General features: G+C 41.7%; 1 protein-coding gene across 1 annotated transcript in view; it reads left to right on the top strand.

Annotated features, from left to right (window-relative positions):
* LOC145391509 (ATP-dependent translocase ABCB1-like) overlaps positions 1-18119 on the top strand; it is a 298980-nt gene that overhangs the window by 80628 nt on the left and 200233 nt on the right. The window contains exon 6 of the mRNA XM_080266138.1: positions 7328-7484. Within this exon, the coding sequence (XP_080122264.1) occupies positions 7328-7484 (157 nt within the window). The remainder of the gene's footprint in view (positions 1-7327; positions 7485-18119) is intronic.

The raw sequence follows: 18119 nt of genomic DNA, 5'->3' as shown, positions 1-18119 counted from the left end.
AGCACAGCACCCAACTCGTATCCCTGACTGCCTTGGAGAGAGTTTCCACATATCTGACCTCTTCCCTACAACATAATCCTTCTTCTTACTGGTGTTAATCTTTTCTCTCCATTTGGCTCCACCAATCGCAGCCTTATCACTTTAGCCTGTCCTGTCATTCCAGTAAGGCCCGTGGACCCTCCAAACAAGCGGCAGCTGTGGCACTTTGTAGCTGCTGATTGGGAAGCCCTTAGGCAGTACTTCTTTGGTCCTCCGTGGAAAATTTATCGAATATACTATAGCACTAGCCGTGTGTCAGTGTGTGTGTGTGTGTGTGTGTGTGTGTGTGTGTGTGTGTGTGTGTGTGTGTGTGCTTTGGGCAGCCGAAACTACGCATTCAAATCGCACCAAAATTGGCACAAAAATCGCAAAAAATTCGGTGATGAGAAAAAACTTGGTTCCATCACGATTGAAAAACTTTTACTATATTTAATAAGCGATCACATTTTGACCAAAAAAAAAGCCGCTCCAGGCGCAAGGCATAGGATCTCCGTAGAATTTTTTGCCCACAGCTATAACTAGAACAAGTGCTCGTGGAGGGCCCCTTGCACTTGCTCCTGCGGAGGGCTCTCACGTTTATGTGCTGTTCTAGTGTAACGTTGTCACTTGGATTTTTTGCAGCTAACTAATTGATCCTGTTATTTGCAGCTTCGGTAATGGAACCCAGTTTATTTTAGTGCTACCTCTGGGCAAAAAATTCTACGGAGATCCTATGCCGGGCTTCGGGAGCGTCGTTTTTTTGGTCAAAATCTGATCGCTCATTAAATATAGTAAAAAATTTTTCAATCGTGATGGGACAAAGTTTTTTCACATCAGCGAATTTTTTGCGATTTTTATGCCAATTTTGGTTCGATTTGAATGTGTAGTTTTGGCTGCCCAAAATACACAAACACACACGCCTACTGCTATAGTATATTAGATTTACTATAGCAGCGCGAAAGCCCTCTGTTGGAGTAAGTGCGAGGGGCCCGAAGGGCCCACGAGCACTTGTTGCTGCTATGACCAAGAGTCATATACGTATGCCTCAGTCATTTCGGAGGTTATTCTCTCGGCCATGGACGCATACATGCCATTTTCTTATCCTGTAAGTAATGAAAAAAATAAAAAAAGGTTAAATTGTGCTTGCTTTATTGCTGTCCACAAGGAGGAGAATGCCTATCAAAGGTGCTGCAGCCATCCCACGCCTGAATCTCATCTCTTTATGTCTCTGCCTGGAACCTTGCAAGTTTGTTCTCCGCTAAGCTAAGAATTTCATTTCGTACTAAATGCTTGGAACTCTTTGACTCAGATTCTTCCTGCACCCTCTGGCACCTTGCCAAAAACCTTTCTAACAACTTTACTTCATCATCTTTTCCTCCTCTTTTCCGCTCTGATGGCTCCACTGGTGTTTTTCTGTTGATAAAGCAGAACTTTGCTCTGACTTTCTCCTTCAGTTGTACCTTAAACGATTCCGGTGCTCCATCACTTCCCTCTGACTTCCTCATAAGTGACTTTAATATTTCTTCAACTGATGTATCTTCAGCCCTCTCTGGACCCAGTATTAACAAGACATATGGTTCTGATGTGTTCCCTCCTGTTGTTCTTAAAAACTGTGCTTCTGTGCTTACACCCTGCCTTGATAAACTCTTTCTCCATTTGTCTATCAAACATACATTTCCTTCTTACTGGATGTTTGCTCTCATTCAGCCTGTCTCAAAGAGTGACCATTCCCAGCCCTCTCACTATCTCCTAATTGTTCTAACATCCTGTACGTCTGAAAAATTTGAATCTATTAAAAAAAATTAAAGCACCTTTCCTATCAAAACCTTTCCGACCGCCAGTATGGGTTCCGTCAGGGATGCTCTACCAATGATCTCACCTTCCATTCAGGGTCCTCGTCATTCTCTTTCCGGGACTTGGGCCATTGAACTTGACATCTCAAAGGCCTTCGATACCATTGTAAATCCTGTATAATCAGCTATTAAAATTATTAAAGAGTTTTATTATTCATCACTATTACATATACCAGTATCATTCTCCTATGTGTGTACAGTAATTAAATTATCTTCCTTCTAACTTTTATGATTTATAATCATTAGTGTAGTATGTTGCCATATGACTTTCTTATCATTCAGTTATAATATCAGTGTTGTTTTATTAATTGAATTGCCTTCTGATATGATCCATGTCTATAATATGTTGGGAGACATGTTATTTACCCGGGGGAATATAAATGTAATGTTATTTACCCGGGGGAATATAAATGTAATGTTATTTACCCGGGGGAATATAAATGTAAGTGAGCGGATCTTTGTTGCTTAGTCGTCACGATTCAGACGCTGCCAGAGTGAGATGAATTGGCAGTGGTCGCTGCTTCTGGCCAAATCTGCAGCCCTTAGAAGGGAACGCTGGGAACACTTTTGTGTTTGCACAGCTGACAGTTCCTTAACCCAGCATAACGTGATGGCATTGGCTAAGAATGGAAGCTCACCTCTCTCCGAATGATTTTAGGAGAGACAGAGAACTACTAGACTCCTAGAGTGTAACACAGCTCTCTTCTCGTAAAGTATCCAGTAGTAGCACGGAATCTTTATGAATAACCTGAATTTCTGATGTTATATCCACGGACCTACATCTCACAAAATGTCGAGTTTCCAAACTGTCAACTTATGGATACTATTCTTCTATCTGTGTCTTCATCTCCATCTTCCTTTCTGGTCGGTCGATAACTGCGCTGCTGTAGACGGCCACTGTTCATCTTTAGAGCTATCAATAGTAATGTATCTGATATCTGCCTCCGCGGAGCCTCCGCAGTGAAAATAATGTCCGCATTACTATCCGCGTCCGCGTCTTCAGACAACAAAAGCTCCGCATCATTATCCGCCACCGCGTTTTCAGATAATAAAAGCTCCACATACGGTAATAATCCGCCTCCGCGTCAAAGAACCGCAGATGTTGCTGGTCTCCACCCATCCAATATTTCTCCTTTGGCTTTTTGTCATAATTCTTTTTCTCTCTCTCCCTTTCATCCACAATTCTCCTCTCCGTTCCTCTCACCTACAAGTCCCTCTTCCTCTTTCTGTTTTCTTCTCTATTAGCTCTCTTCCTCCCTCCGTCTCTCATTGTTCTTCTTCTTCTTCTCTCTCTCTCTCTCTCTCTCTCTCTCTGCCTGTGTGTGTGTGTGTGTGTGTGTGTGTGTGTGTGTGTGTGTGTGTGTGTGTGTGTGTGTGTGTGTGTGTGTCTGTTTGTCTGTCTGTCTGTCTGTCTCTGTCTGTCTGTCTGTCTGTCTGTCTCTCTCTCTCTCTCTCTCTCTCTCTCTCTGTCGTAATAGTTACACATGTTATGTTAATATATAGGCATATCTGGACTAAAGCCAATACTATGTCACACTGCATGACGAGTTGGGTCCCCGTCCCGCATCCTTGTAACATACCTAAGTGTACACTTAAGTGTGGCTGAAACTCGTCATTGTATACTTCATAAATGTACTGTAATATGTGTAAAAAAAATCCGCGTTCGCGTCCGCAACCGCGGACATGGAGGTAAAAATAATCCGCAGTTATGTGCGCGACCGCAAAAATTAATATCTTAACCTCCACAGTTTTATCCGCAACCGCATTTTATGAGAAATAGATATCCGGCTCCGGCTCCGCCTCCGCCTCCGCCTCCGCGGAGCTCTAAAATTTGGTATCCGATACATCACTACTATACATCTAACCCTATCCACTCACATGCTGATGATTCCATCCTTCACCTTTCCATTTGTTTCGTGCAGTGTCCATTTCATCAGTTGCTTCAACAAGCAAGTGATGAGGCTGTCTGTGGTACACCTGTCTGACTTGGTTCATATATCTGACTGGGGTAAAAGTAATCTTGTTTTTATTGCATAAAAACTTAGTTCTTACATCTATCGACCCATCCAAATTTTCTGCAGAAGTATCTTCATTTTTTATTTTTACAATATCCAACTCAGTCTTGCATCATCTTGGATGTACTTGGGGTTTCATTCTCTGGGGATTTATTTTGAAAAGATCACAGTACCTATCTTGAGAAATCGGCTTCCAAGAGACTGGGTATGCTAAGCCGACTTCATGTCTTCTTTACCCCTGCACAGTGGTTGATATTATACAGGGGTTTTATTCGCCCCTGAGTGCGAGTGGATTACAACTCTCATTTGTGGGGAGGCTCCCCATATACTGCTCTTCTCAACAAAGCTGTTCGTCTCATTAATTCTCCTCCTCTTACTGGCTTCCTTCGACCTCTGTCTCTTGGCCGCACTGTTTCTTTATCTTTTTTCTTTCACTACTTTAGTGGTCACTGCTCTGAACTGTCTGCTTGCATCCCTCCACGATTATGGCGGGTGTATTCGTATAGCACCCGACTAGCAGCAAAGTTTCAACCTTTTTCTGCCCAGCTCTCTAATGCAAAAATTAACTGTTACTCCCAGTCCTTCATGTGTGCGACAGGTCAGCTCTGGAACTGTCTTTCTCTATCTGTATTTCCTAGGGACTGTGACTTCCAGTCTTTTAAACGCGAAGTGTCCAGGCATTTCGAACTGGAGAGATCTTGAATTTGGCTTTCTGTTTCGTTTTTAGTTTTCCTCGGTGGGGACAATCTTGCGGGCTTCTGACCTTTGGTTTCTTCTTTGCATAGAAAAATACCAGCTTCGTAACTAAAGCTCATCAAATTACATGCAACAAGGACTATGTGTTTAACTTGAGGGAGTATTCCACTTCGCTCAGGTAAAACCAAACCTGACTGTGGACTATGAACAATGGGCTAGATAAGTTTCTAAATAATTCGGTTGGGTTATTCACTAAGAAGTGGATCAGCAAGATTTTTTTTTCATGACATGAAATGTGGCATTTGAAATAATGATCAGTTTCACGCTTTCAAATAGTCAGAGTCCCTGTCTAATTACACTTTTGGTTTCTTTGCCTTCTTTGAAAGCATTGTAATATTATTAAGACTACTACAAGATGATTTTGTTCACTGGAGGTAAATTCTGGTAGTCAAAGGATTGGAAGGTGTCTCGACTGGCCCTTGGAAAGCTCGAATTTCTCTCTCTTAAATAAGGTAATTTGTATGTAGCCTAAAAAAAAAAAAAAAAAAAAAAACTAATGCAGCAAAATGGTTAAGTAGCTTAACATTTACCCCGTCGTTTCTGACTAGATTTTCCTGTGTGAATGAGGTCTCACACAAGTCACTATCTGTTTTCAAATTATTCACTATCTGCGTTTTCGCATAATTCGTTTAAGTGCACTCCACCCGGCTTATAATTCTGTAGTGTAGATATGCCAAGTAACTGCAGAGGCATAAAAAGTGGTACACAAAAGAAAAAAAAAAAAAAACGTCTGCATCTGTACTCAGTGTGGAATGTAGAGCAAGAAAATAATTTTGGAGTAATGAAAACAAATTATTCAAAACCTAGCCGACATTGCGTGACGGCACTGAAGAACGCCAACAATCATACTGGATTCACTGGTAGAGCATTTGAATTCACGTATGAATCTTTTATCATTCACACTTTTTACACTTCCTTAGTACGTTCACACCTGGATTATCATTTGCAGTTCTGGAAGAGAATTGAAGAAATAAAAGTATCATAATGAAGGCTGACAATAATGATACCCTGATTAAGGAACCAACCATAAGAGGAATGCTGAAAAGAGTTAAATGCGTTTAACTTATGAAAACACCTGTTACAAGGAAATCTGACCCGAATATAATAACTTTTCAAAGGACAGATGATAATTAATTCACAATACAGTATACCTGTTGAATTACCCTGGAGGAAATGGTTAAAGTATTAGCAAACTTATCAAATAACATGAATCATACAGCTTTTTTTTCCAGTGAGGTTTGAACATCATTCTTTTGTCTGTTTCTTTCATTTTTACGAACTTCAGGCCATTATATTCCGCATCGGAGAAGTGTTACTAACTACAACGACTAACCTTCATTCAGTGGCGTAGTCAGGATATACGAAATGGAGTGGTCAATCCTATTTATGGGGTGACACGAGGAAAACCCTTCCATAGGGTACGGGAGATTTGCCTGGAAGCTTGGGGTCACCACTGAGGTGGCCCGGGTTAATGGGTGGCCAGTGCCGTCCCAGCCATCCCTCCAGCTACACCACTGCCTTCATTAGTCCTCTTTAACTAGAAACGTCTTAAGATGATAAAAATTCTTTAGAGGTAAAGAAAGTGGGATAAGACACCATCGTACTGAAGGAGCTAAATTATGAATCAAATTACCTTGTGGTGTGGTGGCGTGATATAGCACTAACATACGAAGTCGTTAGGGTGAGTTTAACATTTTTACATACGCCCGCTCGTCTCACCCGCCGGAGGCAGTATATAATTATAATCTCGTTTATCTGAAATTGTGTATCAGATTGCTTGTATATAAGCTTGTTTTCGTTCTTTACTGCCGTCGCTGTTGTTGAGGCCACAGGCTCATCTAAACGTGAATCAGGTGGACTGCAGACTAAATTATACTTTCTTGCATTTCGTCATCCTCCTTTTAGAAAGTAAGGACGGACCTGAGGGATGTTTGTATAACCAGACAGGGCTATATCTATGATATTACGTAAGGGCATCCCTCTACAGTACAGCAACTGTCTTCGCTCAGTAAGACACCAAACGCTTAACACTAAAACTAAAGCGATTATTAAAATCTTTTTTTTCTTTTTTAATGTGAAAACAGTCAACTGTTATGGAAGACTTGTTTATCCTCTGAGATGATTAAGGTCTGTATAACTTCTTCCCGTAACATTTTACAGGACCATTTACCGCACCCAACGTGACCAAGCCTGCATGTCACCCTGCCCTGACCCAACTCTGCCCATGACTCTCTTATGTTAGTCTAAGCTAATATAACCCAGTCTCTCACCCCCAGTCTAAGCTAGTGTAATCTAACCTAATCTAGCCCCAGTCCTACAGTCTAACATAATGTAAGTATCCTAATGAATGCGTGACTGTCTTTTGCTCCGGCTCTATAATAACCTAACCAAACCATAACTGTCTCTCGTCTTTATCCTTCCCCAGCCTATTCTATGTTTCCATTATTTGTGTCTATCCAAACTATTATAACTTTGCCTATCTCTCGTCCTTAATCCAACCTAACCTAATCTAACACTGCCTGACTCGTCCTTAACCTAATCTGACATATTCTAACCTAGCCTTATCTCTTGTAGCATATGTTTCGTCCCTAATTTAATCTAACCCAGCCTATCTCTCACCCTTAACCTAACCTAACCTAACCAGACCCTGAGTAACTTCCGTCCCTAACCCAACCTGCCGGTCAGACTGGTGGAGTACCTACGAAAGTCGCACAGCGGTGATGGTTCTGACTTCTTCACGGAGGTGACAAAGTTCGGGGTTGGAACCATCGGCATTGGGGTGGAGCTGCTCATCCTGGGATACGCCTTTGTTGCTGCCCTAAACTACGCGGCAGAGGCGCAGGTGGGACCCTCACTCCAATGTTGCTCAAATTCCACGTCACTCTAGAAATTTCGTAGCACCTCTTCCTTAACGATTTTTGCGATGCATTACACCACCGTATCTTCTTGTATGGTTGTAATGGAAACTATGTTGGTATAAAAGTGATATAAACAACACACAGGATATTTCAAAACTTTTTTTTTTTTTTTTTTTCACAATGTAACTCAGTATCATCTTGTACATTTCGAGCGGAAACTAGGGTGATATTAAACTATAATAAGAGCATACGAAAGAATCGTAAGGTACATGCAAAATAATTTGATAAGAAAGAGTAGCTACAAACCTCCAATGCCGCCTAGAATACGACGCTATAATATAAAATCCTTATTCTCGTCCGCAAACCCTCAATACCTCATTAATAAGAGCGTTATTTATTTTTATTAACCTGACAAAAATCACTAACCCTTGTCCCCTCAGTCGAGTTCATACCTTCTAGTCTTATTCGTCCCTGTATAGGGAACAACTCTCATGTGTGAGGGGGCTCCCCACATACAGCTCTTTTTTTTTCAATGGCTTTTAATCTCAGTAAATTTCCTCCTCCTACTGACTCCCTTCAGCCTCTCTCAGCCGTATTATTAAATCTTCACCTCATCTATTGCTACTCTAATGGCCACTGCTCTTATGGACTATCTTCTTGCATCCTTCCATCAATATGTCGGGCGTGTAGCAATTGTCTGGCAACAAACTCCTACCTCTTTTCTGTCCAACTCTCTAATGCAAGAGTTAACTGATGCTCCCAGTCTTTCATGTATGCAACAGGTCAGCTCTGGAACTGTCTTCCTCCGTCTGTATCCAGAAATCTCGAAATGAACGGATCTAAATTTGGCTCTCTTTTCCTTTTTTTTTTTTTTTTTTTTTCTTGTAGGGAACACTTTTGCGGGCTTCTAGTTTTTGGTTCCTTCTTCCTTGCATTAAATAAAAAAGTTGATACTCAAATGTAGCCAGACTGGAGGACAATTTAACGAGTAACCAAGAAGACACCCTAACATCTTACTCTCGTGCGTTTAGTTTAACCTTCCAAAGATCGGAAGGTCGATTTGACTAATTACCAAAGAGGCTGATTTCGTGCCTCATAACTAGAGATCACTAGATTTCATGCAACCACGACTTAGTATCAAGTAGTGGAAGCTGCCCAGTCCCGGCAGGTAAGGGTAAACCGACTATAGCGTATTTCTTCACATTGCAAGTTAGTAGTTTCCTGAATGCTATTAATGCCAATGATGTCGATATTAAAACGATAAGAAGAGTACAGAAGGAAACATGATGCTGAAAACTGAGTAATAAGTCGCTAAATAGATGATCCTATAATACCTTTAAACCGGTCAGAATTGAGTGATACTAAAGATTTCGTAACACCTTCTCTTCAGCGTATTAATCTGCACATAATACCTCAGTATCTTCCCGTATGTTATATTATGTAAATTATGTCGAAAATGAAACGATATAAGCAGCATACAAGGGAATATTAAGGTGCCCTATGCAAAATAAATCATAATGGAAGAAGTGCTAATAAAGCCTTCTGGGTCACATAAAACACGGCTTTGTGTAGGATGGATTTATTTTATGCAGTCAGCTCTTGAGCATAGACTTAATGGCCCGTTCGCTGAAGCCCATCAACCCTGTACGTGCCACATACCTTTACATGTCACTATTTCGGCACAAATACCCACGATCGGTACTTATTACATGTTAGGACTGTCTCACTGAGAACTCATGCCATGGTATTTGTGGGGGTGTTTTTATGACGTCGAAATTCAGATCATGAGACAGTCCCCCGCCCTATGGAATCAAACTCTGGTCTTTTCAGACAGTAGATCACTTCTCGTACCACCTGAGCACCATCTCCTGTCTTCAGTCCTTTTTACAGCATAACCCACAGCACACGACTCGGTCTTATCTTCCTTCAGGCCGAGGATGTCCTTTTCATTATTTTTTTGCCACTATCACATGATTTTTATTCAGTTTAGGAGAGTATCTATTAAAGAAAAAGGTTATATCTAACTCTTCTAATTTGAAATGTTTTTCCTAAGCAGAATAACCCTGAGACAGCAAGAATAATATTAAAACTAGACATTTGATACAAGGACTGTCACCACCGGCAGGACAAAGCTGGCGGCACAGGGTCCTCCTGGTGGCAATCGAGCGACTGTGCCGACAGGGGCTGTTGCAAACACTGTTCATGCTTGTCAGCGGAGAAGCGCACGTTCGGCCTTACATTTCACTGATATCCGCGGCCTTAGTATTAATCTGAATTCCATTCACTTTTTCCTCCAGTCCATATCCCCTGTGACCCTGTTCCTCACAGAACCCCAGATCTCTCCCTCTTCTGAAATATCTCCATTTTGTTTCATGGTTACCATCTCATCACAAACTTTCGCAACAAGGTGGCGCCTGTTGTTATACCAAATCTGAATTTGCAGTTGACACTATTTTGAACTTAACTTCAACTAACTTCGATTATTCAATATATACACTAAATTTTTTAAATAGTACCAGATATATCTGTGTAATTTATTGCTCCCCCAATGCTTCTTCAGAACCCAGTGTATTTGACTCCATATCTTTAGAGTTGACTAACCTTAACCTCAACCTTACCATTGAAACTACCGTTTGGATGATTTTAACGTCCATAATGTACAATGGTTATTGCATTCTGCCAGAACTGACGATACCGCTCTAGAATGCGAGATGTTTGCTGAATCGTTTAATTTCACGCAGTTGGTAAAACAAACAGCCAGAATACCAAATGAAACTGACAACAACGCCTATCTCTTGGACCTATTCCTGACATATAATCCAGATCAATACAGGATAGAAGTACTGTCACCACTTGGATCATCCGCCCACAGTCTCATCAAAGCCTCAGTTGCCCCGAACCTCCCTTCTCAGAACCAGTCAGGGTAACCAGATGGCACTTTGATAGGGCAGACTGGGATGGATTTAGAAATTATCTTGCTGATAATCCATGGAAGTGGTAGGTGGTGGCGACCATCATCCACTCACTTGATGTAGTGCTGCCTACTTCTTCCTTAGCCTTTATCATTCTTTTTCTGTGCCTGCCCTCCTCTCTTCCTATATCTCCCATCTTTCATGTCACTTATTATTGCTTTTCTTTCCTTTACAGGTGGCTTTACATTGAGTGACAAGCCAAATGGTTTCCTGTAAGCCAAGAAGCCATTTACAACGCTGGGTGGTAACCATATAACCAAACCATACGTGCTGCCTACTTGTCAGCAAGTGGGTTGGTGGAGGGTTAGTGCCCCTCCCCGTAAAACAAATAACTCAAAGTCAAATGGCCACCCCTTACGGGATTATGGCGTCTGGCAATAGATAGATAGACAGATAATCCATGGCAGTCCTTCTTCTCCAGTGACATCAGTTCTACCCAGCCCCACTTTAATGATTTAATACAAGCTGGTATGGAATTGTTCATACCCAGTCAACAGTTCACTAAAAGATTGGACACCCCAAAATGGATTGACAGCAATTGTGCCAAAGCAACGACCTAAAGTCCTAAACATATAACTTTATTTAAATCAAAATCATCTGAATCATTCAGCCAATTTAAAATTGCAGGAAACAATGCAAAAGCAGTAATTAATCCTGCTAAATCACACTTTCATCACAACCAAGCATCGAAACTATCAAATAATCCTAATGACAATAGAATATTCTGGTCAACTTTCATTTCTTTCAATAATAACTTTAACAGGTCATCACCCAATCTTCCACTAAAATCTTCTGATGGTAACACAACAAATGACCTGCGTAGTAAAGCGAACATCCATGCCAGTACATTTGCAAGAAATTCTAACTTAGAGAAAATCAGCCAAAACGTCCCTTTAGCCTACTAGAACTTGACTTTCCAGAAATAGCTTTACTTAAGATATAGACAAGATATGTAAAATCCATCCAAAATTATTTACCAACGAACAAAGCTCCAGGCACAGGTGGATTTCCTCCAATTGTTTTGAAAAAGTGCTCCCCAGAACTTGCGGCTATACATACGTACTTCTTCATTCCCAAATTCTTGGAAAGAAGCCAGTATCTACCCAGTTCCAAAGAAAGGAAGTTCCTCTGACCTCTCTTATTACAGACTAATAGCTATCACATCTTCTCTTGGAAAAATATTTGAGATTGTAATCAATAAGCACATTGTTAAACATCTTTAATCCAACAACTTAATTAGCGATAGACAGTATGGTTTCCGCCACGAAAGATCTACTTGTTGATATATGTAATCTCCTGACTCATACTATCCAGCAGTCACATGACCAACATGGAGATAATCATGCAGTAGCCCTTGATATTACTAAAGCTTTTGACAGAGTGTGGTACTATTCCCTGCTATCCAAACTCCCTCTGATTTCTTCATATCTTAGCAACAGAAAGATAAGAGTAAAAGTAGATGATATATATTCCAGTTTCAACTCGATTAATGCCGGCGTGCCACAAGGATCCGTTCTGGCTCCAACCCTATTCCTAAGTAATATTAATGATCTCTTCTCTGTCACCCATAATCCAATTCACTTATATGCAGATGACTCAACACGTCTCTGTTCATTGACACTTAAACACCTGTTCACAAAGTTTAATATCTCTAACTCTCTACTCTGTACAGCAATCTTCATAAATCAAGACTTATCTTAGATCACGGAATGGGGACAAAATAACATTGTATCATTTAATGCTAGTAAAACCAAATATATATCTATATATAACACCTTCAATGTTACTAATATTCCTATCTCTTAAACTATTGAAATTCTTGGTGTTTCACTTAATGCTTAGAGGAAGTTGCATCCATTGTGCCACGTCTCCACGCCTTCCCCCGAGCTATGCGAGCATCTGGTAGAGCGCATGATTGGACTGTCACACCTCCATGTTGAAGAACTTCTGCCTATCAGAATTCTTTTATTCCTCGAACTGTGTCTCTTTGGAACTCGCATCCCGATAGTGGTTTTCCTCCCAAACTTCAACCTACGGCTGTTCAAGTCCAACTGTTACAGATTTTTTCATGAATGGAGGGCACCCTACCCTGGGGGTAGGGAGGGTTTTCAACAATACTCCCCCAGTAACCCTGCTTGTCGTAAAAGGCGACTAAAAGGGTTGGCGGAGGGTTATTGCCCCTCCCCGGAAAACAACTAACTAAAAAAACAAACAAGAAGCCTCGGACAAGGACTGACCAAACGATGACGACCCAGGACCGGACAAAAGACTTGGTAATGGCTACGTGGAATGTAAGAGGAGCGAATGATGAGGTGAAAGAGAGAGAGATTGTCCAGGTGCTTGAGGGTGCAAAAGTGGATGTATGTGGAATGACTGAAACAAAATGGAGAGGAGAAAGGGTGAGAGAATGGGAGTATGGATGGGGTATATGTGCAGGAGTAGATGAGAATGAGAGGGCAATGGAAGGAGTATGTATAGTTGTGAGTAAAAGATGGAAGAAAAGCATAAGACAGCATGGATAAGTTGGGTCAAGGATTGTGTGGGTAAAGTTGAAAGATGGAATACAAATGTGGGCGATAGTGTGTGTGTATGCGCCAATGCAAGATTGTGCTAGCAGAGTGAGAGAAGAGTTCTGGACAAATGTGGAAGTGTGCATGGAAAAGTTTAGAAGGAATGAGAGAATGTTTTTGATCGGTGATATGAATGGTAAAGTAGGGAATGTGAAGATGGATGGAATAGTTGGTGAGTGGGGTGTGCCTGCTGCGATAGATGAGAATGGCAGTGCGTTAATGGACATCTGTGCTGGGAGGGGGTTGGTGATAGCCAATACCCTCTTCAGGCATAAAATGATCCACAGGTATACATGGCGAGTGATGAGAAGGGTGGGTGGTGAACTGAATGATAGGAAGACAATGACTGATTATGTGTGTGTGGATGAAAGGATGCGACGATGTGTAATGGATGCAAGAGCTTATAGAGGTTGGGGGAGTGGACTTTCTGACCACTACTTGGTGGTGGCCAGAATTAGGATACAAGTAAGATGGAGGAATAGAAGAAGGGAAAGTCGAGAGGAAGGAGTAGTTGCAAGGAGAGTGGAAAGGTTACAAGAGGATGAGAAAAAGGCAGAGTATAAGAGAGAAGTGGAGGAACGATTGGGCAAATATGAACTGAATCAGAAGGGAGACGTGGAAGGTGTGTGCAGGATATTTACAAAAGAAATATGTGCAGCATGTGATGTGGTATGTGGGAGGAAGAGAAGACGGAGGGGGGTGCAAGGAACAGCGTGGTGGACTGAAGAAGTGAGACAGGCTGTGGCACAAAAGAAGAAAGCATACAATGAATGGATGAGAAATAGGGGCGTGGAAGAAGTTGAGAGGCAGAAGAGAGAGTTATATGTAGAAAGAAAGAGAGAGGTGAAAAGATTAGTAAAAGAGAGTAAGAACAGAGTGGATGAGGAATTTGGAAGGAATTTGAGTGTAAAGTGGAGGGACTGTAAGAAAATGTTCTGGAAAGAGGTGAAGAGAGTAAGACAGGGTGAAAGTGAGGTCAGCAGGGGAGTGAAAGATAAAAATGGTAGGTTACTAGTGGAGAAGGGAGAAAAAGTGAGCAGATGGAGAAAACATCTTAAGGAATTGTTGAACATACAGGATGGAAGTAACACGAGTATATGTGGCTGGGGAATGGCTGGGAGAAGGAGGGAGGTGAGAAGACAGGAAGATATCAGTAGGATAGAAGTTGTGGAAGCAATGAAGAAAGTTAAACTGGGGAAGGCCCCAGGAATTGATGGAGTGTGTGGTGAAATGCTGAAGCATGGGGTTGATATAGTAGTAGAATGGATGTGGAAGTTGTCCAGATTGGCCTGGGAGGAAGGTAGAGTCCCGGAGGATTGGAAGTCAGGTATAATTATTCCCTTGTACAAAGGAAATGGGGAAAAAGAAGTGTGTGGTAATCATAGGGACAGTTGTCTTCTTAGTATAATAGGAAAAGTGTATGGTAGGATACTTGTTGACCGAGTTAGAGAAAGAACAGAGGAATTAGTTGGAGAATAACACAGAGGCTTTAGGAAGGGAAGAGGTTGTGTAGATCAGATATTCATTTTTAGATCTTTAGTGGAAAAGTTTCTAGAGAAGGGAAAGAAGTTGTATGCGGCTTTCATGGATTTGGAGAAAGCATATGACAGGGTGGATAGACAAGGATTGTGGAAAGTATTAAGTATATATGGAGTAGATGGGAAGTTGTTGAATACTGTGAAGAGTATGTATGATGGTGCTAAGGCTGCAGTGCGTGTGGATGATGAACTAAGTGAATTTTTCTCTCTAGAGGTTGGGTTGAAACAGGTATGTGTCATGTCTCCATGGTTGTTCAATCTGTTCATGGATGGGGTAATAAAAGAGGTACAAGGTAGGGTAGTGGATGTTGGAGTGGCCCTGGTGAGAGAGGATAGTGTTTGGAAACTCCCTGTACTGTTGTTTGCAGATGATACTGTGTTGTTGAGTGAAGACGAAGGGGAGCTGCAAGGCTTGGTGGATGAGTTTGGGAGAGTGTGTAAGAAACGGAATCTAAAGGTGAATGTAGGGAAGAGTAAAGTGATGGTCTTTGAGAGAGGTGAAGTCAGTGAATGTACAGTTAGGTTGGATGGTAAGGAATTGGAAATGTGAGTACGTTTAAGTACTTGGGTAGTGTGATGAGTAAGGATGGAGGTTTGGAGGGTGAAGTGCTAGAAAGGGTACAGCAGGGAAGAAAGGTTGCTGGTTCTTTGAAAGCAGTGATAAGAAACAGGGAAGTGAGCATGGAAGTGAAAAAGTTATTACATGACAGTATTGTGATACCAACTCTAACGTATGGAAGTGAAGCTTGGACGTTGTTGGAAGGACACAAGTCAAGAGTGAGAGCAGTGGAAATGAGTTATTTAAGAGAAGCCTGTGGAGTCACATGGAGAGACAGGCTGACGAATGAGGATATAAAGGAGCGTTGTGGTGTGGATGTGGATGTGATAGGAAGTGTTATGAGGAACACACTGAGGTGGTTTGGCCATGTGGAGAGGATGGAGGGTGAAAGACTACGAGGAGAGTGTATGTGAGTGAGGTGGAAGGGGAAAGAGGGAGTGGGAGGCCGAGGATGAGATGGAGAGATGGGGTGAAGAGGTATATGAGAGAGGGGGGTGTGAGTTGGGAGCAGGGCAGTGAAATGGCGGGGGGCAGGACGACGTGGAGGCGATTTGTTTGTGGCCACCCCAAACGGGATTGAGGCGTCTGGCAATAGATAGATAGATAGATAGATTCTCATATTTTTTCCTTCCTCTGTTCTGTTATTGTAAAAAAAAAAAAACATAAACGCGGATGAGGGTTTCATAATTTTCACGATTAATGCCCGGAGTCCCTTTTTGGACCTATAATTTGGTAATGGATTGATTTGGGGGGACAAGAAAAGAAAAGCAATATATATATATATATATATATATATATATATACATATACCTAACCTGCTTCCCCCAAGGAAAGGGAGGTAGCTGAGACAGGAAGATACACTCCCAATTTATTCATCCATTCATACACATTCATTCGCATCTTAGCCCCAAAGGGGAGAACGGACAGATCCTCACCGCACCACACCGCACAAGGGTTAACTGCGCAATGCAACCAGTGACATCAGCAGTAGGGCCCGACAGCAGAGCTGGTTTACCCCTGCCACATCATAACAGATCTATCCCCTTACCCGCACCTGACCTGACTAGCTGGTCAGACCAAATGCGGGAGAATATCCCCTCAGGGCTGCATCATCACTTATTCATTCACAATTTCTCTCCATTTATTTCTGTCACGCACAGCCACTCTTCCTTGCTCAACAGACATCCCTCTCACATCCAGCGCTCTCTTCACACTGTCCATCCATCCTATTCGTGGTCTTCCTCTCAGCCTAACACCTCTCACATCAGATCTAGTTATCTTTTTCACCAATCGCTCATTATCCATTCTCTTCATATGCCCAAACCATCGCAGTACCCTCTGCTCAAGTCTACCAGCCATCTCCCGAACAACTCCAGTTCTCCTTCGCACTTCATCATTTCGCACTCGATCCATATGCGTCACTCCACACATACTCCTCAGACACCTCATCTCCATTACATTCAAACGTTTCCTCTCTGCTACACCCATATTCCATGTTTTAGCCCCATATAACGCAGTCGGTACCACAACACCCTCATACAGCCTTCTCTTTACATCCATTCTAAGCGAACGACATCTAAGCACTTTTTTCTTCCTCCCATCACCTTTCCTACTTCATTTATTCTAAACTTCACTTCTGCATCTATTCTTCCATCTACAGCAACATATATATATATATATATATATATATATATATATATATATATATATATATACAGTATATATATATATATATATATATAGATAGATAGATAGATAGATAGATAGATAGATAGATAGATAGATAGAGAGATAGATATATATATATATATGCAAGGAAGGAGTTGCTTTGTTGATGAATGAGGTGTGGCAGAGTGGAATGAGAGACTACAAATGTGTCAGCTCGAGGTGTATGTATGTCAAGTTCAAGTCTGAGAAGGTGAAAGTGGCAGTAATTGTAGCTTATGCACCACGTGAAGACAGAAGTGAGAGAAAGAAAGTTTTTGGGATGAGCTGGGTGAAGTAGTGGGAGAAATGCCCAGGAGATATAAAGTGATCGTGATGGCGGATATGAATGGAAGAGTAGGCACTGGTCCAGAGGATGACATAATGGGTTGTTATGGAGTACGAGGAGAAAATGATAATGGGAATCGACTAAAGGATATGTGTCAGGACAGGAGGTTGTGCATTTGTAATTCGTATGTCAAACACAAAGATGGACATAAATATACATGGTATAGAGGAAACGGGGATTGTGTTGAAAGAAGCCTGATTGATTACATGCTCGTAGAGAGGTCGATGATGGGAATGGTTGCTGATACGAGGGCTGTGAGAGGACGATGTGGAAGTCTGTCAGACCATATGATTGTGGTATGCAAGATCAAGCTGAGAGGAGTGAGGTGGATAAAGAGAGAGAAGAGCAGTCAGGGTGAAAGATTGAAAGTTGAAAAGCTGAGGATCAAAGAAGTGGCAGATGATTACAGGACCAAAGAAGAGGACGAGTTAGATTCAGTGAACTGGAAGGAATTGGATCTGGACAGCCTGTGGAATGCATATAGGGATTGCTTAGGAATGCTAAAGAGTTGTGTGGTGTGGCAAGAGTATCAACAAAAAAGAAGGGTACGGCATGGTGGGATGAGGAGGTTAAGAGAGCAGTGGAGGAAAAGAGGAAGAAGTGGCTAAAGTGGTTACAGGATAGGGGTTCAGTTGAAAAAAGAACTGAGTATATCGAGAGCAAGAAGCATGTAAGAGACCAGTGAAGAGGAAAAAGAAGGAGGTAAATGATGATCTGGGAAAAAAAATGAATGCGAACTACTCTGAAAATAGGAAGTTATTCTTGAAAGAGGTGCGGAAATGTAGAAGTGAAAGCGGAAAGAATTGTGATAGTGTGAAGGATGCAGCTGGTAGGTTACGAACCCATGGAGATGAAGTAAGAACCAGATGGAAAGAATATTTTGAAAGCCCGATGAATGGGAATAGAGAGGGCAGAGCGGCTGTAAAC

Source organism: Coenobita brevimanus, chromosome 18, assembly GCF_032717465.1.
Source record: "Coenobita brevimanus isolate Jiangsu-jjx chromosome 18, ASM3271746v2, whole genome shotgun sequence".
Classification (NCBI taxonomy): domain Eukaryota; kingdom Metazoa; phylum Arthropoda; class Malacostraca; order Decapoda; family Coenobitidae; genus Coenobita; species Coenobita brevimanus.
This window is presented reverse-complemented; position numbering and strand designations above follow the sequence as displayed.